Source organism: Colletotrichum destructivum, chromosome 7 (genome assembly GCF_034447905.1).
Source record: "Colletotrichum destructivum chromosome 7, complete sequence".
Taxonomy (NCBI): Eukaryota; Fungi; Ascomycota; class Sordariomycetes; order Glomerellales; family Glomerellaceae; genus Colletotrichum; species Colletotrichum destructivum.
Genome location: NC_085902.1, coordinates 3,140,932 through 3,162,141, shown reverse-complemented (window position 1 = coordinate 3,162,141; position 21,210 = coordinate 3,140,932). Strand labels below are relative to the sequence as shown.

At 59.1% G+C, this 21,210-nt stretch overlaps 7 protein-coding genes across 7 annotated transcripts; 3 read left to right on the top strand and 4 right to left on the bottom strand.

The window, feature by feature from the left end:
• Positions 1 to 290: 290 nt before the first annotated feature.
• On the top strand, positions 291 to 2,386 carry CDEST_11503 (Putative DhaK domain, DhaL domain, dihydroxyacetone kinase, DhaL domain superfamily). The gene is made up of 4 exons (XM_062927659.1): positions 291 to 491; positions 557 to 1,321; positions 1,400 to 1,648; positions 1,744 to 2,386. The coding sequence occupies exons 1-4, from the start codon at positions 389 to 391 to the stop codon at positions 2,352 to 2,354; spliced, it is 1,728 nt and encodes a 575-aa protein (XP_062783710.1). The 5' UTR covers positions 291 to 388; the 3' UTR covers positions 2,355 to 2,386.
• Positions 2,054 to 6,430, bottom strand: CDEST_11502 (uncharacterized protein). Its single transcript, XM_062927658.1, has 5 exons — positions 4,784 to 6,430; positions 3,960 to 4,391; positions 3,451 to 3,868; positions 2,858 to 3,352; positions 2,054 to 2,766 (listed from the first exon to the last, which is right to left on the bottom strand). The coding sequence occupies exons 1-5, from the start codon at positions 6,226 to 6,228 to the stop codon at positions 2,707 to 2,709; spliced, it is 2,850 nt and encodes a 949-aa protein (XP_062783709.1). The 5' UTR covers positions 6,229 to 6,430; the 3' UTR covers positions 2,054 to 2,706.
• A 1,077-nt stretch (positions 6,431 to 7,507) lies between these two features.
• CDEST_11501 (Putative kynurenine formamidase/cyclase, kynurenine formamidase superfamily) lies at positions 7,508 to 8,840 on the bottom strand (the record flags this gene model as incomplete). Its single annotated transcript, XM_062927657.1, has 4 exons — positions 7,508 to 7,555; positions 7,654 to 8,213; positions 8,294 to 8,371; positions 8,486 to 8,840. The coding sequence occupies 4 exons, from the start codon at positions 8,838 to 8,840 to the stop codon at positions 7,508 to 7,510; spliced, it is 1,041 nt and encodes a 346-aa protein (XP_062783708.1).
• Positions 8,841 to 10,032: 1,192 nt separating this feature from the next.
• CDEST_11500 (Putative aldolase-type TIM barrel, schiff base-forming aldolase) lies at positions 10,033 to 11,486 on the bottom strand. The gene is made up of 3 exons (XM_062927656.1): positions 10,836 to 11,486; positions 10,651 to 10,743; positions 10,033 to 10,522 (listed from the first exon to the last, which is right to left on the bottom strand). The coding sequence occupies exons 1-3, from the start codon at positions 11,288 to 11,290 to the stop codon at positions 10,087 to 10,089; spliced, it is 984 nt and encodes a 327-aa protein (XP_062783707.1). The 5' UTR covers positions 11,291 to 11,486; the 3' UTR covers positions 10,033 to 10,086.
• Positions 11,487 to 12,032: 546 nt separating this feature from the next.
• On the top strand, positions 12,033 to 13,907 carry CDEST_11499 (Putative aldo/keto reductase, aldo-keto reductase, NADP-dependent oxidoreductase). The gene is made up of 7 exons (XM_062927655.1): positions 12,033 to 12,216; positions 12,308 to 12,454; positions 12,532 to 12,636; positions 12,741 to 13,025; positions 13,194 to 13,249; positions 13,361 to 13,506; positions 13,591 to 13,907. The coding sequence occupies exons 1-7, from the start codon at positions 12,148 to 12,150 to the stop codon at positions 13,767 to 13,769; spliced, it is 987 nt and encodes a 328-aa protein (XP_062783706.1). The 5' UTR covers positions 12,033 to 12,147; the 3' UTR covers positions 13,770 to 13,907.
• A 386-nt stretch (positions 13,908 to 14,293) lies between these two features.
• On the top strand, positions 14,294 to 15,989 carry CDEST_11498 (Putative mandelate racemase/muconate lactonizing enzyme domain, enolase-like protein; the record flags this gene model as incomplete). The annotated part of the gene is made up of 4 exons (XM_062927654.1): positions 14,294 to 14,753; positions 14,823 to 14,932; positions 15,008 to 15,119; positions 15,242 to 15,989. Exons 1-4 carry the CDS (start codon positions 14,578 to 14,580, stop codon positions 15,987 to 15,989), a joined length of 1,146 nt encoding a protein of 381 aa, XP_062783705.1. The 5' UTR covers positions 14,294 to 14,577.
• A 302-nt stretch (positions 15,990 to 16,291) lies between these two features.
• Positions 16,292 to 19,471, bottom strand: CDEST_11497 (Putative six-hairpin glycosidase superfamily). Its single transcript, XM_062927653.1, has 11 exons — positions 19,232 to 19,471; positions 19,057 to 19,174; positions 18,921 to 18,985; positions 17,938 to 18,842; positions 17,715 to 17,868; positions 17,569 to 17,644; positions 17,343 to 17,497; positions 17,224 to 17,281; positions 16,723 to 17,155; positions 16,614 to 16,664; positions 16,292 to 16,559 (listed from the first exon to the last, which is right to left on the bottom strand). Exons 1-11 carry the CDS (start codon positions 19,297 to 19,299, stop codon positions 16,453 to 16,455), a joined length of 2,190 nt encoding a protein of 729 aa, XP_062783704.1. The 5' UTR covers positions 19,300 to 19,471; the 3' UTR covers positions 16,292 to 16,452.
• Positions 19,472 to 21,210: the final 1,739 nt, after the last annotated feature.

Below are 21,210 nucleotides of genomic sequence, written 5' to 3'. Positions count from 1 at the left end.
GGGCGAACACGGAAAAGCACCTCGACACTCGGCGTCATGCCGCGGCCCGGGACGCACGGGCCACTCACCGGTGAGCTGCGCCGGATCAAAGTCCGCCTGTGCCATCTCACTCATCCTCAGATTCATCGGGTGAGCAACTGGATATCCGACTGGCGGGGTGGACGGAGGGGAGGAGGGGAAGAGGGAAAACAGGCGGCAATATGCGGGAACACGCGGGGTGTCGGACGATGCTGCTCGCGGGGTCTTGCTGCGGCGGGGTAATGAGATTTGCTTATTATGAGTGAGAGAGAGAGAGAGAGAGAGAGAGAGATAGAAGCGATGAACGTGAAAGAATCCCATTGAAGCTGGACATTCTTTGTTGTTGTTGTGAAACCCCCCGTGTCAAACCATGTCGAAACACTTTTACGATGAAGCCGAGGACCTCGTTCTCGATGCCCTCGAGAGCCTTGTCCTCACGCACTCGGGCCTGAGCCTGGACAAGTCCAAGAAGAGTAAGATAACATCCGTTCTAATATCATGAGACGAGACACGACGAGGCCGACTAACACCCCCTCAGCACTTTGGCTTACAAACAACGACCCCAACCACGTCTCGCTCCTCTCCGGAGGCGGCGCCGGCCATGAGCCCGCCCACGCCGGCTTCGTCGGCGCCGGCATGCTCACGGCCGCCGTCTCGGGCTCCATCTTCGCCTCCCCCAGCGTCGCCCAGATCCTCTCGGGCATCTCCCGCGTCGCGAGTCCCGCCGGTGTCCTCCTCATCATCAAGAACTACACCGGCGACGTCTTCCACTTCCACCTTGCCGCCGAGAAGGCCAAGGCCAGCCTCGGCGTGCCCGTCGAGGTCCTCGTCGTCGGCGACGACGTCTCCGTCGGCCGCCGCAAGAGCGGCAAGGTCGGCCGCCGCGGGCTCGCCGGCACTGTGCTCGTCCACAAGGTCCTCGGCGCCTACAAGGAGACGGGCGCCTCGCTGGCCGACGTCGCGCGCCTCGGCAGGGCCGTCACCGAGAACCTTGTGACCGTCGGCGCGTCGCTCGAGCACGTGCACATCCCCGGCCGCGAGGCCGCGGCGGCGTCGTCCGACGACCAGGTCGAGCTGGGCATGGGAATCCACAACGAGCCGGGATGCCAGGTGCTGAAGCCGCGGCCGGCGCTCCCGAAGCTCATCGACGCCATGCTCACCCAGCTCCTCGACACCGGCGACTCGGACCGCGCGTACGTCGACTTCTCGGATGCCAAAGAGGTCGTTCTCTTGGTCAACAACCTGGGCGGTGTCTCGCCGCTCGAGTTCGGCGGCATCACCACCAAGGTCACAAATGCTCTGAGTAAGTTGAAATTTAACAACATAAAGAAACCCTCGACGTGACATCAGAACGGACGGACGGACGCTAACAGCAGCCAAGGTGCCCGCGGACTGAAATTGGCCCGCGTCATCTCGGGAACGTACATGACGAGTCTCAACGGCCCCGGCTTCAGCATCACGCTCCTAAAGGCCACGCCCGAGATCCTCAAGTACGTCGACGCCGGCACCGACGCCGTCGGCTGGGCGTACACGCCACGCAACGAGACCGGCGGGGACGTAAAGCAGCGTCTGGTCGAGAGCGGCGAGTCGAGCCATGGACAGCAGGACGGCGGTGAGAGCGGCGTGAAGCGTAAGTTTTAAAAACCCAACCGGGGGGGGGAGGGGGGGGACTCCATGTAAAAAGCACCTATCACCAGCAGCCAACTAACACACTGGCCCCTACAGTTGACGTGGAAGTCCTCAAGAAGGTCGTCGCCGAGGCGGCCAGGAGGATCAACGACGCCGAGCCGCAGATCACGGCGCACGACACCCAAGTCGGCGACGGCGACTGCGGCGTCACCCTCGCGCGCGGGGCCAAGGCCGTCCTCAAGTACGCCGAGTCGTCCTCCGCCACGCCGGACGCCGTCCGCACGGCCATCGACCTCACCAACGTCATCGAGGACAACATGGACGGCACCTCGGGCGCCATCTACTCCATCTTCTTCGCGGCGCTGGCGTCGGAGCTGCGCAAGGCCGGCGCGGGCCAGCTGGGCCTCGCCGCGTGGGCAAAGGTCGCCGCGGGCGCGCTGGACACGCTGCAGCAGGCGACGCCGGCGAGGCAGGGCGACAGGACGCTCATCGACGCACTGGAGCCGTTCGTCAGGACCCTTGGGAGCTCGGGCAGCGTCAAGGAGGCCGTCGAGGCGGCGAGGAAGGGCGTAGAGGCCACCAAGGGCATGGCGGCGTCCCTCGGCCGCGCCGTCTACGTCGAGGAGTCGGCCTGGGGCAAGGTGCCGGACCCTGGAGCCGAGGGCGTCCTGGCCATCCTCGAGGGTCTTGAGGCGGCGACATCATAAGTGTGTGTGCGTGTATATGCGTGGTGGTCCTAAAGCATGAGATGAGGTGTATCTGTAGGTAATGAACGGGACAGTAAAACATGAATGAATATCGAACAAGATGCTTCTCATGGAGTGTCACTATTGATGTGATTTAGATACACAGAGAAACACAACGCGTAAGAACTATGAGGTATAAACTCCGGATAAAACCCACGACGATGCCCTCCCTCGCTCCGTCACTTACTTCCCCTCTTTTGGCGCCATGTTGGAATCACGCCCGCTGGAAAACAACAACTTGACAATATCGACAGGCGATGCTCTGTGACTTGGTGGGGAAGAAAAAAAAACTTTCTCGAAGAGATCATGGGCATTAAAATCGTAGTGAGTCGTCGTTAAGTAAGGCTTCGAGCCCGCCAAAGCCAGACGTGACCTATGTAGTGGTACATATCAGCATGTCGTTTCCAAGGCCAAAGGAGGCGGGGGAGTAAAGGGGAGCGTTCAAACAGAACAGAGAAACTCACCATGGAGTCGAACTGGCCCCAGCTCGTCATGTCGGCTAGGGAACTGCTCGGGCTCGCGTCGAAGCCCACAAACTCTTCGCCGTGGCCCACGTCGGAGAAGTTGAGACCGGCAAGGTGGTGGTTCTCGGGCTGCTGGCCCTGGATGTCCTCGCCCCCGGCCACGACGACGACGCCACCGCCGCCGCCGCCAGCGCGGGCGAGCGAGTTGTTGTTGCCTCCACCGCCGTTCTGGTGGGCGGCAGCGGCGGCGGCGGCGACCATCTCGGCGTGCTGCTGCCTGTCCGTCTGCCGCAGCGCCTCGGTCCGCAGTTCCTCGAGCACGAGGCAGTAACGCGCCGCGAGGGTCGACTCATTGTCGGCCAGGGACGCGATCTGCGTCTGGCAGCGCGAGGCGGCGTTGAAGTAGGCCTGCCACGTCTCGGCCGGCGCTGTCCGCTGTTGGATGGTGTAGACGTAGAGGATGACGACGGCGGAGAAGGCGAAGTAGGAGGTGAACTGTTTGTTGCAAGAGTCAAGTCAGCCGGGAGATGGGCTTGGGACGGAGCTCTTTGATGAGTGATACAAAAAAAGAAAGGAAAAATCATTTTGCGTACCCAGAAGGCGCGGAAGAGCTGGCCGGCCTGGATGAGGTCGTTAACCGTGTCGACGACGTGCATCGCCGCGTCTAGGCACGCGTGGACGCTCTCCTCGGTCTGGTCCTTGTGCGGGACGCTGCGGCGCCGGCCTTTGCCGTTGCCGCTACGCTGCAGGCGGGCGAAGTTGCTCAGGAGGAACGGCCGGTGCGTGAGGATCATGGCGTGCCAGTAGGCCAGGTTTAGCACGTTGCGCTGCCGCTGGAAGATGGGGATGAGCAGCGCCGTGTTGACGCCGTCGTCGAGGAACTGCGACATCTCGGCGCGCCAGTGCTTGAGGTTCTGCGAGTACTTGGCCGCCAGTGCACACCGGTTGGAGAAGGACGAGGGGCGTATGGAGTAGAGATCCCTGAGGATCATGCTCACTATGCGTGAGAGTCTTGGACGGGTTAGCACTCGCTGACTCGCTCACTGTACTCATCACTCACTCTTGGGGAGAAAAAAAAAAGAAATGTAACCGTCAGACTTACTTGACATGGGCGACCGGGGCAAGCATCAGGGACTGGCCGCGGCCCATCCGGGGCGTGATGTGATCGGCGTGAAGGTCCGCGTCCTCGGAGCACGAGGGGAGGTCCTGATCGATGTCCTCATCGTGGAACGTCCTCGGGCGGCCCAGGGCGGCGCTGAGGTAGTTGTCGAGGCTGTAGGCGCACCAGAAGGTGCGCCGGCGGCACTCAAGCTCGATGTAGTTGTAGCCGCCGGCCGGGTCGGCGTGGCGGTTGCGGTTGAGGCCGATGGCGAGGGCGAGGTGGCCGGCGGTGCCGAAGAGGCTCCAGCAGTGGTTGATGCGCGACTGGGACAGCAGCCAGAAGCACTGGCACAGCCGGGCCTGCACGCTGGTGAGGCGGACGGCGCCTCGCTCCTTGGACAGCTGGTGGTCTGCGGCCAAGAAGTAACGAGCGCTGTAACGTGTTAGTCGGAGTGGGGGGGGTTTAATGAAAGAGACGGGCGGAGGACGGATGAGGGAAGTATGAGATGCATGAGATGCATGAGATACATGGGACGCATGAGACACATGAGGGACGGATAAGGAAACCAGCCCCCCGTGTTTCTATGAAGGAACTCACGAGAGTCATGAGAGCTCATGAGAGCTCAAGCGAGTCCGTGAGAACCCATAAAGAATGTGACCAAGGGACACGGGGGTGTGTATGTTATTCACGCATGTCTCAGAGCCCACGAGAACGGATGAAAACAGATGAGACCCCCCTGAAGGATGTGACCAAGGAGGGGTGGATGGATGTGTGTGTGTGTGTGTGTGTGTGTGTGTGTCTCAATCACGGATATCGCAACTCACCTCGCATCTGCATTTTCCCGCGAGTGCGTCGTGCCCATGTACTCCTGCGCCTGGGCAAAGACCATAAACAGCAGCGCCCTGCGCGCGGGGGCGTCCTCCTGGCTCCTCATGGCGCCCATGGTGCTGTAGAACTCCTCGAGCCAGCCCTCGACGGTCGGGCGGTGCAGGAAGCGGTGCGTCGGCACGGCGAAGTCGAAGTACCGCTTGAGTAAGGTGGTGGCCTCCTCCTTGGAGAGCAGGACGCAGAAGGCGCCGCTCGGGTCGAAGTCCGGCAGCGGCGCATCGCCAAAGGTGAAGATGGAGGACGCCTGCGAGAAGGAGACGGCCTGGTGGAGGCGCTTCTGGACCCTCAGCAAAAAGGACACGCCGGACGAGGGGCCGACGTAGTGGCCCTGGAGGTCGGTCTGGGTCGGCTCGGGAGACGCCCGGGACGGGGGCTCGGCCGCCCCAGGCCCGCCGATGGCCGTCAGGTTGGTATTAGTGGTGGTGTTGGCGGCGGTGGTGATGCCGTTCTTCATGATGACCTCGTCGTCGTCGTCGTCTTCGTCGTCGTCTTGGTCGTCGACGTTGTCTTGATGATGAGGATGGTGAAGAAGATTATGATGGTTTTGTTGTTGTTGTTGTTGTTGATGATGTTGATGATGATGATGATGATGATGATGGGGGGCAGAGGCGTCAACGGGCTCAGGGACAGACACAGAGACGTCGACAGGCATGGAGGACGATGGCCTCCTCAACGAGTTCTCGCCGGCAGACGCGGAGGCAGCGGCGTTGGGGTCCGAGACGCACACGTCGAGGCCGTCGAGGTCCATTCGGGCGACATCCTCCCGAGTGGCCACGGGCGGCTGTCGACCTCGCGCATAAGACGCGTTGTAGGTGCAGTGGGACTCGGTGCGGATGCACAGCTCACAGGGCTGTATGCCGGTGCAGCGGATCTTGCGCTTCTTGCACCTGTCGCAGGCGCGGGTGACGCGGACGCGCTCCTTGTCGCGGTGCCGGCGGCGTCGAGCCGTCTCGGCCGAGGAAGAGGATGCCGGGGGGTTGGACGAAGCCGACGGATGTGTGAGGGGCGGAGATGCCAGCTGCTGGTGCTGGTGCTGGTGCTGGTGGGTTCCGTTGGTGCTGTTGGCGATGGTGATGTTCTGCTCGATATTCCCGTTCCCGTTGCCGTTCGTGTGCCCATTCCCATTCCCACTCCCACTCCCACCAGGCCCTGTTCCGTTACCGTTGGAAGACGACGACGATGTCGCGTTTCCATTGCCGCTGCCAGCATGTCTTCCGCTGTTCTGGTCTCCTCCGTTGTGGTGTGAGTGGGAATAGCGGCGCACGCCGGGATGGTGACGGATTCCCCCATTCACGCTGACATTGGCGTTGGCATTGCCGTTGCCGTTGGAGCCGGTGCCGATGCCGACACCGGAGTCGACGCCGTCCGTGTCCAGGTCCATTTGCCGTCTCTCTCCGTCTCTGTCTGTGTCTCTCCTCCTCGAAAAGGGGGAGGGGAAACGAAAAAAAAAGCGGTACTAGGCTACTACTCCGTCGGTCGGCAGACTCCCCTGATCCTGCTTGCTGGAGCTGCTGGTCACACACGGAAACATGGCTCTCAAGGGAGGAAGGGGGAAGAGAGGGGACCCAGACGGGAGAGAGAGAGAGAGCGCGTCGAGGACGGAAATGTCACCTCATTCTTAATCCTTTTTGGGGACGCAGAGCGCAATGCGGGGTACCCGGGCTCACTCGTCTCGAAAGGGCCTTGGTAAGTTGGTCTCTGGGGCTAGCAGGTTTTCTTAGCGTCTTCCCAGGGCTTCTGCTTGGCTTCGTGATCCTTGTGTAGGGGGGGTGGAGGGTGGAGGGGGGGAGAAGGGAGGAGGGTGGTCCTGCGGGGAAATGGCCCCCGGGTGCCCGAGTTCGACGATCTAGACCCCGTTAGCAGACATGATTTGCTGGAGGTGTTGGTACTGTTTGCTGTTGCTGTTGCTGCTGGGGGGGGGGATATGATGTGCATGGCATATCCTGGGAAACATGAGCCTCCAGGGTCCATCATCAGGAGAGGAGAATGGAGACGTGACGAGGAGAAGAAGAGATGAGGACGGGATGAGGGATGAGGGATGGCGGCCGAACACGAGAGAAACTACGGCACTGAGCCTGGCATCTAACTCGAGGTGGAGCCTCGAATGATGCTGCAGCAACTTGGCAACTTACTTAGTAACCATCCCGCCAAGCTTCGAAGGAGGAACATGGAGGAACATGGAGGGAGAGGCTGGAGCTGCTTGCGGCGGTCCAACGAGCCCCAACAACAGGCCACGGCCAATTTCACACCGTCAGGGGTCTCATGCCATGGTGTACAACGTAATACAGGTATGTCTGCAAACGCGCCAACTAGCCACACGGCGGTCGAAGACAAGTCCGGCATATCCCTCGCCGATATATCAGAGATGGAGATAAACATGTGTGTGCGTATGTGCGTAAGTGCGTGGGAACAAGAGAGGGCTGCAACATCAGAGCAACTCTGTTGACAGCCAGCATGGTTTACAAACACAACAGGAACCTGTTGCGCGGCGCCGGCATGTGCATCAAAGTCAAAATGGTCTTCTTTTGCTTCTGGAACGTCCGTGATCCGAATCTAATTACGTGGGGTGACACTCTAACCAAGAGTTTGTTTTACCCTAATCCACACCCAAGGACCCAAGGGCACAAGGATACCAGGAGCCAAGAACACAAAAGAGCTCCTCAGAAGATTGCAACCGCGTTGGGAGGGCTTGCAACACCCCCCGGAACCTGGGAGATACTCATCAATACACTTTCTCCTCACTGGGACTCTCTCATCAGACAGGGGGGGGGAGGAGGAGGAGGAGGAGGAGAGAATATCAACTCACCTTCAACGGCACGCTGCTCACAAAGAACGTCCATCGTCTCAGCTCTCGACACTTCACGCTCAGGGCTTCGAGGTCAAACATCTCCCCGATGGGCAGCCCCCAGCCGCCCAGAAGCCACTGATGCAGCAGACCGCCGCCCTGCATCTCCTCCTCCCACGGCTCGCCCTTCCAGACGCCGCCGACGGCCGTGTGCGGCCCCGCGATGGGCGCCCTCTCGAAGCTCGGCGCGTCGCCCGCCACGGCCGCGAAGCCGCTCTCCCAGATCCACCGCAGCACCTCGGCCGTCGGCTCGACGCCGAGGAAGTCCGGGCTCGCGCGTGCCGCGACGGCCCTCTGCGCCGCCTCGTCCTTGGCGTTGTAGCCCGCCGTGAAGCCCGACCGCACGAGCAAAATGTCGCCGGGCCGGAAGGTCACGCCCTGCTCGGCGGCGACCTGCCGCAGGTGCGCCAGCGAGATGGAGCTGCTGGTGAAGGCGTCGAGGGGGATCGTGTGGCGCGCGCAGAAGCCGGCGTAGTCGAGCAGGACGCCGCGGCCGACGATGCCGCCTTTCTCGACCCAAGCTGGTGGTGATGGAGTGAGACCCCTTTGCATAAAAACTCTCGGTAGAGAACCGTGAACCGTGAACCATGATTGAACTCACCATCAATGCCGATGTTCTCGGGTTTCTCGAGGTCCGCCTGAGTCGTGTTGTTGTAGTATCGACGCGCCTTCTGATACCCTTACTCCCGTGTCAGTCAGTCAGCCAGTCAGCCCATCAGTCAGCCAGTCGGTGACATCGCCTTCACGAATATTCACATTCACTGCTAAAAGAGTTACGAGACGAGCTGCTCACCATAGTGTCTGAAGCCGTCCCACTGGCTGCTGCACTGCGTGTTGAAGTGCAGCACGTCGTCGTTGACCGTCCTCCCCTCGCCGCTCGGGTGCGCCCTGTTGACGAGCCTCGAGTGGAACGGCGCCCGGTCGAAGCTCGGCTGCGACGGGTTGTCCAGCGACCAGTCGAGCGACACGCGCTCGCCGGTGCGGATCTCGGACGCCGCCGTCGCCGCCACGACGGCGGGCGTGAGGAGGTTCAGCGCCCCGAGCCGGTCGTCTTTGCCGTAGAGCCCCCACGCGTTTCCGGGGGGGCCGTCGGGGTCCAGGGGGAGCGATGAGAAGGGCGGTCTAGGGGGAGGCTCCGAGGAGGACATGGTGGAGAGGAGGGTGCTGGTGGTGAGTGAGGGAGGGGATAAGATAAGTTGCTGGATGTGTTGTGAGCGAGCATGCGAGCGAATGAGTGAGTGAGTGAGAGGGTGAGATGAATGGATATAAGACGAAGCAGGGGACGAGGCCGCTGGAAACTCACGGTCGGCGCGAAATACACCGGCTTCAGTTGACCCAAATGCTCTGACGCCCGATTTAGGTCCGCCTGTGGAGTCGTTTGCTGGTGAAGTGCATATAGAGTTCAGTGCGATTCCGGGTGTTGTACCATATATCCGGCTCTTCATCCCCTCACGGATGCTCTCCAAAGGCATGTAAGTGTCCAGCAGGGAATCGAGTATGATTTATTAGTGTCAGACTGGAATTATACAGCGTTTCTTCTGTCGGTTTCACTCGAGAAGCAGTTTGACAACAAGATTGTGAAGGAGTAGCACGTAACATGAACGGAAGTGAGGCTTGCTGGGGCCATTTGCGCTCTTGGGATTACAGTGGCCAAAATACTGGACAATCTCCCCTCACAGGACATTGGCAGAGATAGCGAATGTTGATGGTGTCTCGGGCTTCCAAGTCCCTATAAACCGTCGCATCTCTCACTGACAACACTCACCCACCCCGCCCCGCGGACACTTGCATCAGCGGCTCTCACATCTCTCACGTTGGAGGGATCCGAAGCAAGCAACTGGAAGAGACCAGGACCGTAGTTTTACGAGGTTGAGTGAGAACGTGTGCCTTTGATAGCCAGTCTTTTAAACGCGACATTTAACCCAAGACGATTGCCCGCAAATACAGGCCATCGGAGGGGTCCCGGTCGTATTTCCCACTAGGCGCTCGAGAACAACTGCCCTTCTCGTCGTTCTCGTCCCGGCTCAGCCTGGGTTATCTGTAAACAACGTCTTATGCGCTGGAAATGTACCGAAAATTAGGGAACCGAAACCCATGGTATAAGATAAAGAGGCCAACCAGCTGTAATTCGTACCCTGGGTCCCAAACGCCGGTTGCCAAAACCATCAGCACCGCTTGCGAAGTACACTTGGACAGAAAAAGGACATAGAGACAGATTGGAAAGTTGTTCAATCGACAAGATGCCCTTGCCCTCCAGGGCTTCACGGTCATGGCGGTTCACGTTGCACCAAAAACACCATCACGAAACGCTGGGATGGGACTTCCCCCACATCATTGTAAATCATGTATTCATTAGCTCCCCCCCGCGGCCCCTACTCTGCGGCCGTCAGCTCTCTACAGCGACTTTTCAATCTTTTCGATATCCGCCAGCAGCAGCGAGTCCAGCGCCGTCCACGTGGCCTCGGGCAAGCGGCCCTTGAGCGGCAGGCGTCCGCCCTCGAGGGCGCCGAAGCCGGCCTTGCGGATGATGCCCTCGCGGATGCCGATGATGCCCGTCTTGCCGATGAAGTCCTCGGCGCGGCTGACGGCGTACTGCAGGCGCTGGACCTCCTCGAGGGTGCCCTGCTCGACGGGCCGCTTCTCGGCGAGGGCGAAGAGGCGCGACACGGTCTTGGGGTAGAAGGCGGCGAGGCCGTCGATGACGCCGGCGGCGCCGAAGAGCACGATGGGCGCGAGCTGCTGGCCGAAGCCGCTGTAGACGCGGAACTTTGCGTGCTCGATGCGCGGGTCGGACGAGACCTGGATGTGGAGGGAGACGTTTCCGTGGGACCTGTGGGAGGAGGATGAATGTGTTAGGAAAGACAGCACTTGCAAGTAGAGAGCAAAGAAGAAAAAGAAGAAGAATTTGTTCCCATCGCTCGCGGCGGGGTCCGGGGAAAACAAGGGGCCTTTTCTTACATCTTGCAACCGACAATCTTGGGGTGCTGGGCGAGGTCCTTGTACGTGTCGGGCTCGACGAGGACGTTGTTTGTGACGCCGGGGTAGTTGTACCTGTGGGGTTCCAGTGTGTCAGTCGAGAGCACAAAGCTTCGGCAACGTCTGTTCAGAACTTCAGATTCTCTCTCTCTCTCTCTCAAACTTACACGAGGATGGGCAGAGGGCTCTTGTCGGCGACGACGGTGTACCACTCCTTGATGTTCTCCTGGTTGGCCGCGGCGCCAAAGTAGCCCGGGACGAGCACCAGACCCCACTGGGCGCCGGCCTTCGCGTAGTCGTCGAGCCACTCAAGCGTCTCGTCGATGCCGTTGGTCAGCACGCCGGCCATGATGGGGTAGTCGGGGAACCCGGCGTCCTCGAGGCCCTTCTTGACGCCGGCGACGAGGTCGTGGCGCTCGGCCTTGGTCAGGTGGATGGCCTCGCCGGTCGAGCCGAGGAGGACCAGGCCGCGGATGCCGTTCTGCGCCAGGTAGACGCTGTGCTTGATCTGCGTGTCGATGTCGACCTTGGGCTGGAGGGCGCCGGCCGAGGCCGAGGCCGAGTGGAAGAAGGTCGGGACGGGGACGAAGACGCCCGTGGGCGGTACTCTCACGTCGGCCATTGTGATGTGTGTGTGATGTTTGTGTGAGAGAGTGAGTGTGTGAGTGTGTGAGTGTGTATAATGGAACTCGGACAGGATGTGAAGAAGGCAAAAGGGGAGAAGAAGCTCAAGGGACTTGGACAAGACTGATTGATGCTCTCTGGGTATCTCTGACGACTGTTTAGTCTCTCGTGAGCTTGAAGACCTTTTGTTGACACCCCTCACTTTTACCTCGCGATGGAAAACGTGTCAGACCGGTCTCGGTGCCCCTCCCCCTCGGCAATGTCGCGAGGGAGCTGTCCGGTCCACAAAATTCCACAATCGATGGCGTTTCTCGGGGTGTGATGACGCGGGGGTGGATATGTTTGGCGCAAGGACAGGACGCGCGGGGAACATGCCGACGCCATCCGGGCCATCCCCGTCTTGTGTCTGTTTTGTCTGTCTGTCTGTCTGTCTGTCTGTCTGCCCCCCCCTCTCTCTCTCTGTGTATGTCCGTCTCCTCCGTCAGGGATAAAGACCGGAAAAGAGGTTTACCTAATGCTATTCCGTCCGACGAGACACGGGCCGTTGACCGTTGGGAGGAACCCGACCCCTCACTGTGCCGCCCATTGTGTGATGCGGAAACCGAGTTGAGTGACGACGGCCTCATTTTGGAGATATAAGAGCCCCTCTTGTGCAATTCATTCAGGGTGACATATGATAGATATTTATACATACATACATACATACTATTCACACCGCGGATAACTGTTGTCTCATCTTATTTTTGTTGGTAAACACCACGTCCGCTCACGGAAATCAACGCAATACAACACAACACAACACCACAGCACAGTAACCCTGTTGCTCTCTCTTCAAACCAACCCAAACAGTGAACCATGGCGTTGGCTCAATCCTTCAAGCTCCTCTCGGGACACGAGATCCCAGCAGTTGGCCTGGGAACCTGGGTGAGTAAACAAGCGACCGCTTCAATGCTTTGGGCATGGGGAGGGGAAAGCGAAATGATGCACATATACCTAACCAGGTCGATTTTCACAGCAATCCAAGCCCAACGAGGTCAAGAACGCCGTTGAGCACGCTCTGAAGTCCGGGTACCGCCACATCGACGCCGCCGCCGTCTACGACAACGAGAAAGAGGTCGGCGAGGGCGTCAAGGCCTCGGGCGTACCGAGAAAAGACATCTTTGTGAGTTCATGCATACCATGGTATCATGGGATCATGGCAAGGACTCCCAACGGCTGAAACTCTTTTTTTGTCCCTAGATCACCAGCAAGCTCTGGAACACCCACCACAAGGCCGAGGACGTCGAGACGGCGCTCGACATCACCCTCAAGGACCTGCAGACCGACTACGTTGACCTGTACCTGGTAAGCCTTACACACACACCACCGGTCGTTGGACATAACGGGTGTATATGTAATGCATGTTACTCGACCGCAACCTGACCACAGGCACGATGTCGTGCATTTAGATTCACTGGCCCGTCTCGTTCAACAAGAAGGACGACGCCACCCGCTTCCCGCTGCACCCCGTGACCGAGGCCGTCGACGTCATTGACGTGCCCGTTGAGGAGACGTGGAAGGCCCTCGAGGCCCTCGTCAAGAAGGGCAAGATCCGCACCATCGGCGTCTCCAACTTCACCAAGGAGAAGATCGAGGCCCTGTGGGAGACGGCCGAGATCAAGCCGGCCGTGAACCAGATCGAGGCGCACCCGTACCTGCAGCAGCCCGAACTGCTGGCCTGGTCCAAGGAGAAGGTGAGTGACCGCGAGATGGGGACGGACGGACGGACGGACGGACGGACAGAAGGACTATACCTCCTGCTGCCGTCGCCGCCGCCACCAGCCACAGCCGCCGAGAAGAGAAATCTCCGGCGTTGCATTCCGCACTCCGCAGTCGGCTAACCTAGGGTGGGCGTGATGCAGGGTATCGTGGTCACGGCGTACAGCCCCCTCGCCAACAACATCTACAACCTTCCTCGGTAAGTGTATCCCCCCCCCCCCCCCCCCCCCTGGACCGATATCCGCCCCCCTCCCCCCCCCTTTCCCAAGTCGTCTTCGAGCCGTGCCGCTAATCGTGCGTGTCTGTCCAGTGCCGTCGACGACTCCACCATCGCCGAGCTTGCCAAGTCGTTGGGCAAGGAGCCGGCCCAGCTCATCATCAGCTGGTCCGTCCAGAGGGGCACCGTCGTGCTCCCCAAGTCCGTGACGCCCTCGAGAATCGAGAAGAACTTTGAAGGTACGACGAGCCCCCGATTTTTGCCTTCTCATTATTCTTTTGACGATGAGCCCTTACTAACGGCCCCCCCCCCCTCTCCCATAGTATTCGAGCTGCCCAAGGACGTGTTCGAGAAGATCAACGCCCTCGACAGGAAGCACCGCTACAACTTCCCGGCCCGCCTCGGCGTCGACATCTTTGGCGAGTCGGACCCGGAGACGCTCAAGAAGGCGGTCGAGACGTGGGTGGCACAGCAGAAGAAGATCAGGGCGGGCCAGGCATAGGCATAGAATAGAACCGGGTTGATGATGACTACACGCACGTAGGGGATATGGGATGTCTGGTAATCAGAAGCACATACAGATACACACGGGTCGTTGATAGAACCTGGAGATAGAACAATGGAATTTCATGAACCCACCAATAAGACCAACCCCTGGCTCCCCTCGGTGAGACAACTCGGTGAGCCCTCCTTTTTCCGCCTGACGTCCCTTTTCCTCACCGGACGGAAAACCACACACCGAAACACCCCCACATCGCGCGTCTGCCCCCTGGGAATAGTCTCGGGTGAGGCTTCGCCGAACCCCGCACCGCGCTCATCCCATCATCCCACCTACTCCACCTTCCCTTTGGAGACGGGTAAAGGGCTCATGCAGGGGGGGCGCTGGTTCTCCGACGGGCGATCGTTGCGGAGTCGGAACGGGAGAGAGTAGAGGGAGGGAAGGGAAGGGAGGGGAAGGGGGAGGAGGGGGGGGGAGAGACGGAGGAGAGGCGGCTGAGGGAGCACGGCTCGGCGTCGTTCCGGACTTCATGCCGACTTTGCCGTGGCTCAACTCCGTCGAGCTCCGCTTTGGCATATGGTCATATTAGCTCACGATTGCTTCAAAGTTGCTGGTTTGTTGGGACATCCTTCATCAACTGAGTCTTGTGTCACCTGTGTATTCTTCTGGGTTGAGAAGTCCAGTCCCGCTACCCAGTCCTACTACTGATTCCTGCTCCTATTTGCCCATCATCTCTACTGTATTCCCTTACCAAGAATCCCCCCCCTTTGAGAGACTGTTTACTGCACCACACCCAAACAACCCCCTCATCATGGGCAAAATCGCAAAGATGGAGTACTTTCGGGTACCCCCGAGGTGGCTGTTTGTCAAGATCACCGACGAGGCGGGCAACGTCGGCTGGGGCGAGGCTTCGTTGGAGGGCCACACCCAAGCCGTTGAGGGGTGCCTTGACGCGTGGTTTGAGAGATACTCGGGCATGGAGGCAGAGTGAGTCGGCCCCCCCGGGCGTCTAGCCTCTTATGATGAGCCCCGAAAAAATGCTAACCACGTACCCAGCGACATCGAGCACATCTGGCAGATGTCATGGCGGACGACCTTTTACCGGGGCGGCCCCGTCTTCATGAGCGCGTTGGCCGGCATCGACATTGCTCTGTGGGATCTCAAGGGTGAGTTGATGGTGGCAGACATCTATCTGCACTCTGAAACAAGAAACCTCGAACAGTCACTGACCCCATGAGAAGCGAGGAAACTCGGTCTCCCTATCTGGCAGCTGCTGGGCGGAAAGGTCAGGGATAAGCTCAAGGTCTACGCGTGGATCGGTGGCGATAGGCCGAACGACGTCGAGCAGCAAGCGTGAGTTGCGCTCAACTGACCCTTGTCTCCCCCCCCCGCTGGGTCTCTCGCTGGATCCCTCGCGGGAACTCAGTCACTAGAAGAAGAAACATCACTGACCTTGTCTTGTCAACAATATATAGACTAGCCCGCAAGGAACAGGGCTTCAAGGCCGTCAAGATGAACGCCACCGAGGATCTCGGCTGGCTCGACTCCCCCTCGGCCCTCGACGCCGCCGTCGAGCGCGTCAAGGCCGTCAAGGCCCTCGGCCTGGACGCCGGCGTCGACTTCCACGGCCGTGTCCACAAGCCCATGGCCAAGCAGCTTGCCAAGGCCCTCGAGCCCCATCGCCCTCTGTTCATCGAGGAGCCCCTGCTGTCGGAGCACATCGGCGGCATCAAGGAGATCAGCGGGCTGACCTCGATCCCCATCGCCCTCGGCGAGCGCTTGCACAGCCGCTGGGACGTCAAGCCCTTCCTCGAGGCCGGCTGCGTCGACATCCTGCAGCCCGACATCTCGCACGTCGGCGGCATCTCCGAGATGCGCCGCATCGCCGCCATGGCCGAGGCCTACGACGTCGCCCTGGCGCCGCACTGCCCGCTCGGCCCCATCGCCCTGGCCGCCAACGCCCAGGTCGACTTCGCCTCGCCCAACTTCGTCATCCAGGAGATGAGCCTGGGCATCCACTACAACAGCACGGGGCAGGACCTGACGAGCTACACGCACAACCCGGAGGTGTGGAAGGTGACGGACGGCTACATCGACCTGCTGACGGGCCCGGGGCTGGGCATCGAGATCGACGAGGCCCAGGTCCGCGAGCTGTCCAAGGACGCCAAGGCGTGGGTGAGCCCTGGGTTCATCGGGCCGGGTGGTGAGATTAGAGAGTGGTAGACGGTATAGAGAGTAACCGGCTGTCCTTTTTTGCCTCGGCGAAGGCTGGGGAAGTCATTTAATTTTGAGAAAAAAGAATTCTGGATAGACATCTAGGCGCAGCTGTGTCGCCCTTCTCTATGGTGACGTCGAGTGAAGCTGTTTCCAAGCATTTGAGTCACGGTCATGACTTATACTGCAGGGTGGCCTTGGACCGTAGAAGCCGCTACTAAAGGTGAGTTTGGAAACAGCGGGTATTCTTCACAATGAGATGTAGAATACTGAATCACAAGCAAAGAAATACCACAGGCTCAAGGTGCTATGTTGTCGGGGATCCATGATGCAGTTGTACTTGTATGAATGAGGTGAGCTGCACCATACAGAGGGATATGGTGTTATCAAGGGAAACATAAAACTACCTCAGAAGCAAATTCTCAGGACGCAAGCTGACATCTGCTCGAAGTTGGAAAAGAAAGCATCCGTCTCAAGGTGCCTTTTGCAAACCCTCGTGCTTCACCACCCACCCTCCGTCCTTGGGAAATCCCGGCGCATCCCCCTCAGAGCCTTGCCATCCGGCTACCATGTATGCAACTGTGTTGTCTGTTAGTACACCTCTCACAGACCAGTTGATGAAACAAAACTTGCCTGCGTAGAGAAAGCCCGCGTTACCGGGCATGAACGGAGGTGGTGTGCCGCCTAAAGGTAGTCATAAGTCAGTGATGAGGTCCCGGATCCCAACAGGAACAAAACTCACCGTCGCCTCCGCGGATGGCATAGCCGGCATCGTCAAACTTCCAGTACGTGTACGCGGTGAGGTGGTAGACGGCCCTCTCCGGGTTCCCGATCCGCGCCGAGTTGATGGCCAACACGGGCCGCCCCCAGCCGCGGATCTTCTGGTCCGTCCAGACCTCCCAGACCTTGTCGGCCGTCCTCAGCGCCACGGCCGGGTCGACGGCCGGGGTGTCCGGCAGCACCCCCTGCATCATGATGAGGCTGCGGGGGTCGCCGTTGAGCTCCGGGTCGTCCCACCACGTGCCGTTCAGGCCTTCGTAGACGGCGTAGCGGCCGTCGACCTGGGGCGGCGGCGCGAGGTTCGAGGCCACGGTCGTCCAGCGCTCTGGGACGGGCTGCCCAAGCCTCTTCTTCCACTCGCGCGCGAGGTCGAGGCCGTATCTCCAGTACGAGATCTACACATCGGTGTCAGCTGGAAAGTACGCGCATGGCCTAGAGAATGCGAGGTGCGCCTGGGCATTACCTCATAGGCCAGGTTCAGTGTCTCGGCGGGAGGCGTGTTCTCGGTGACGCCATACGAACTAACCAGGTTTCTATCGTCAGCTTCGCGTTCACCTTTGCAGAATCGGCAACGCGACTTACGGCGGCCCCAAGTCGTAGTAGCCAGAGCTCTCGTTCTTCCAGGCATACGATGCCATGTAGTCGGCGGTAGCCGTCAAGACCGCGTCCCATCGTTTCAAGGTCTCGTCGGTTGGTGAGGACTGATACGCCAGCTCTGCAAGATACATAGGGTGAGGCTGGATGGTTGATTTAGTCAGCAGGTGAAGGAATTGCAAGATTGTCTCATAGGAGAAGAAAAACAACACACTTGTTGCCAAAGAAGCAGACCGTTGATACCACCAGGAGAGCTCCTACCGCTCTCCAACTCTGTCATCTTAGGCCACCTGTGAGAATGGTGATGATTAGCGGACCGGAAGCATGCAACTGTGGCAGACGTCAAGCAAGATATCTTACCGAGCTCCCTCCCACCCCATCTGCTTCGCTCTCGCAAATGACGAAGGCAACAGAGTCTCGTACAGCTCGGGGAAGATGTTGTCGAAGTACTTCTTTCGGCCCCAGGTCACCCAGTGGGCGTTGTGCCACACGACCATCTCCATGTGGAACTTCCCTGCCTCGCTGTAAGCAACACGACCAAAAGAAAAGAGCCACGTAACTGGACATGATCCTTTTTACTCACCGTACCATCCGTTATTCATGAGGCCACTTTCTTGAGGCGACTGCCCCGACGCCGCGCTGTTGACCCGGACGTGATACTGCGACAGGAGGATGCGCCTCTGGAGCTCGGTAGCGTTCGGGTTCGACGACAGCGTCAGGTCGACAAACCCGCCCTCGGTCCAGTAGTCTCGCCATCCCGCCACGCTCTCTTTCTGAATGTCCGCCGGCGGCCTGGGATCCTGGCGCTGCGGCGAGAAGTGCGCGGTAAAGGTGACGGATCCCGAGGTCCCGTTGGAAGTCCCGTTGGAGGCGCCGCCGCTCGGAGCCAGCGTGTACCGGTGGGCGGTGATCTTGTCGGACCCTTCCGGCTCGTCCCTCGACAGCTCCAGGGGGCTCTCGCGCGGCCAGCGGAGGTTGACGAAGTAGCTGGTCTCCTGGAGCTCGTGGTAGATGTGCGCCAGGTCGGGCCGCCCGCAGCTTCTGGAGATGCGCGTCGTGTGGTTCCGCGGGAAGTCGTAGACACCGGCGAACACCTCGTACTTGTACTTGGTCGTGTGGATCGGCGGGTAGGGGAAGTCGAGCTCGACGCGCAGGTCGCCGGCCGACACGAGCGGCGACTCGATCGTGAAGGTGACGGCGTCGGAGGCGAAGTCGCCCTGGGTCACCACCGTCACCGTCTCGCCGTCGACTTTGAAGGTGGACGTGATGAAGCCCCCCCACAGGTCGAGCTCCTGCCTCGGCTCCCCGATCTGCGCGGCCGACAGGGTCTGGCCCTTGTACTTGAGGCCGATGCGGCCGAGGTTGAGGCGGTTGGGGTTGCCGATGAGCCACTGCGAGACTTGCGGGAGCTTGGGATCGGGGATGTCGTACGAGACGTTGCGGCCGTGGGTCAGCCTCGGGACGCCCGTGTAGTCGCTCAGCTTCTCTCTGCCGCGAGGGTTCATGAAGTCAGTCTTTGGTTGATCGAGGGGGGGCGAGCTTTCCATCGTCATGGTTGCTTCTCACTCGTTGGTTGGCAGCGAGTCGTTATGCCAGGCCCAGCTCGACATTGTGTTGAAGGGCAGGAAACTCTGTAATTACATGTTTAGCCAGTCTACATCTACATCAGAACGACGCGTTTCGTGCTCTGTCTGCGTCCTACCTGCATGCCCGTGTTGTCGACATTGAAAGCAAAGTTGCCGTTGCCGACTTGCAGAGGCGTTGTGTTGTTGTCGATGAGGCTGGTTCGGACGACATTGAACTGAGAAACAACTCGCTGTCTGCAGTAATAAGTTAATAATGCTCCCTGCCCTCTTCAACGTAGTGTCACTGCTTGCCTGTCAATGGCTCCCAACGCGAGCGCTGGGAGCAACGCGGCGCAAAGGAGCGTCGAGAGCGCCATCATGTTTTGGCGAATACGTCCAAGTCACTGGGAGCTCCCTTCAACGATCATGGTGGTCCCAGACGAAACCGGGTCATGGTCCACGTTTTGTAGCAATTTACCCGGAACAATTACCAGCCTGATTTCCTCCACACGGAGGGCGATCCGGAGGAAACGGGAAACGCAGATGTGTGACCTGCCCCTCCCGCTCGCTCTTCTCGACAGTCTGGCAAGTGACGTCGGATACGCAGGTAATTAGCCCGAAGGTCGGGTTCGTGAAGGATCATCGGGATTAGGAAACAGAGGAGCGGTGACAGTGGCATGCGGCGCAGCTTCGACGGGCGGGGAGGGATCTGCGGGAGAAGGATGCGGGGAAGACGGAGAAGAGTCGAGGACAAAGCTCCTCAGCTGCGGAACTCCATCTGCGTTGGGGGGGTTAATGTATGTATGTACATTGCTATGCCCATGCAAGTGACTTTGCGGGGAAGCTTGTCGAGTTCATGGACATGTTCGACGGCAGATGAGTGGATGATTCATAGTCCGAGAGAGGCGAACATGGGCCTAGTTTGCAACAGACAAAAAGATAAAAGCAGACGGATGTGAAGTGCCCAAAGATCTTTATAGTTAAGTATGGCAACGTCCAACGGATTGCGGGTTGTAACATTAAGATTCTTCAATGTGATGAGTCCCGGTCCAGTCAGTTGAGTCAACACACCCATTTAGACGATAGGAGATGAGAGAACAGCGTCTCTGAAGAAAAGAAGATAAAAATTGCATGCTTTTGCCGGAATCTGTCTTGATTTTCCCACTTTCCCCACTTTTGTTCAGACAATCCAAGCCCAAGATTTGTTGCAGTCCCTCAATATGCCAGAGTGCGGCCTTCTTCCACATGACTTGGGTGAAGCCCCTGCTCTTTTCCTATGCCTCACAAGTCAGTTCTCTCGTAGAATCCAATGTAAGCTTAGGTATTTTTCTCCAACTATTAAACCCTCAGCTGGGAATTCTTACCAGGGGTGGCTTGCTTGATCCAGTTGCAGGCACAGCGCTGGTAATAATTCTCAGACCCGTTCGCCATGGCCTCCTCGACCTAAGTAAGACAAGCATGACGGTTAGAACGGTCGTTTCCATCCCAGTTTATCCAGATGTAAGCTCATCTCTTGTCGACGGCCTCAGCCTCGGTGCCAGCTTCGTCAGAGCTATGTAAGCTGCTCCTGCGTCGAAGCCAGTCATGAGATAAGTCCTTAATGTCACAGGTCTGTTTCCCGAGAGGAGCGATGTCTGAGAATCGTTCCCATTTCCATTGGCCGTTGGTTGCATAATCTGTCCACGCTTATTCCGTTCAGGGACTCATCACCCGTCATGCCCGTCCGTATCTCAGATGCATTGGCCTATTGTTGCATACCAAAGGCTGTGCCGCCTGCACCCCGTCAGCCCGTATCTTTGATGGGCGGTTAACCTGGCCATTGTCAAAACAGTGTTGGTTGCTCGCTCATTATCCAGCCAATCGGACCATATAGCCCGCTTAGTTCCCTACCAAAGTTCCCAGAACGCAAATGTGAATTGTGGCGTACACAAATGCCCTTACCGACAGACCGACCAACTCAGTCGACCCATGCCAGACGCAGCCTGTCCCACCTACCAAAGTAGGTTAGAAGCTGAAGGGTGACTGACCCATGTATCTAGACTCTGCGATTAACATGCCGCTCATCAGGCGTCGCGCCGCACGCGACGTTGTCGATGCCCCTGTACAGCGCTGATAGTGATCCCTGGGGTGGGTGTGAAGCGAACAGGCACAGTCGACACGCGTCAACGGTCCAACGTCTCTGTCCCAACATGTCGGCATATCTCTTGAACGTTTCGCCACGAATTTCCTTTCATTTTGTTCCTAGTTCCTACCGAGCTTTAAGTCTGTAGGACGTTTGTTCAGACATACCC

Coding starts and splice junctions, on each gene's coding strand:
- CDEST_11502 (XM_062927658.1), bottom strand. CDS start 6,228: ATGGACCTGGACACGGACGGCGTCGACTCCGGTGTCGGCATCGGCACC. Junction 3,869..3,959: donor GCCCCGGTCGCCCATGTCAA/GTAAGTCTGACG, acceptor AACCCGTCCAAG/ACTCTCACGCATAGTGAGCA. Junction 2,767..2,857: donor GGGGCCAGTTCGACTCCATG/GTGAGTTTCTCT, acceptor ACCACTACATAG/GTCACGTCTGGCTTTGGCGG.
- CDEST_11500 (XM_062927656.1), bottom strand. CDS start 11,290: ATGGCCGACGTGAGAGTACCGCCCACGGGCGTCTTCGTCCCCGTCCCG. Junction 10,744..10,835: donor AGCCCTCTGCCCATCCTCGT/GTAAGTTTGAGA, acceptor GGAACCCCACAG/GTACAACTACCCCGGCGTCA. Junction 10,523..10,650: donor AAGATTGTCGGTTGCAAGAT/GTAAGAAAAGGC, acceptor CTCCTCCCACAG/GTCCCACGGAAACGTCTCCC.
- CDEST_11503 (XM_062927659.1), top strand. CDS start 389: ATGTCGAAACACTTTTACGATGAAGCCGAGGACCTCGTTCTCGATGCC. Junction 1,322..1,399: donor CAAGGTCACAAATGCTCTGA/GTAAGTTGAAAT, acceptor ACAGCAGCCAAG/GTGCCCGCGGACTGAAATTG. Junction 1,649..1,743: donor CGGTGAGAGCGGCGTGAAGC/GTAAGTTTTAAA, acceptor TGGCCCCTACAG/TTGACGTGGAAGTCCTCAAG.
- CDEST_11497 (XM_062927653.1), bottom strand. CDS start 19,299: ATGATGGCGCTCTCGACGCTCCTTTGCGCCGCGTTGCTCCCAGCGCTC. Junction 17,869..17,937: donor CATGAATAACGGATGGTACG/GTGAGTAAAAAG, acceptor ACAGCGAGGCAG/GGAAGTTCCACATGGAGATG. Junction 17,282..17,342: donor TACTACGACTTGGGGCCGCC/GTAAGTCGCGTT, acceptor AAACCTGGTTAG/TTCGTATGGCGTCACCGAGA.
- CDEST_11499 (XM_062927655.1), top strand. CDS start 12,148: ATGGCGTTGGCTCAATCCTTCAAGCTCCTCTCGGGACACGAGATCCCA. Junction 12,637..12,740: donor ACTACGTTGACCTGTACCTG/GTAAGCCTTACA, acceptor TCGTGCATTTAG/ATTCACTGGCCCGTCTCGTT. Junction 13,250..13,360: donor AACATCTACAACCTTCCTCG/GTAAGTGTATCC, acceptor GTGTCTGTCCAG/TGCCGTCGACGACTCCACCA.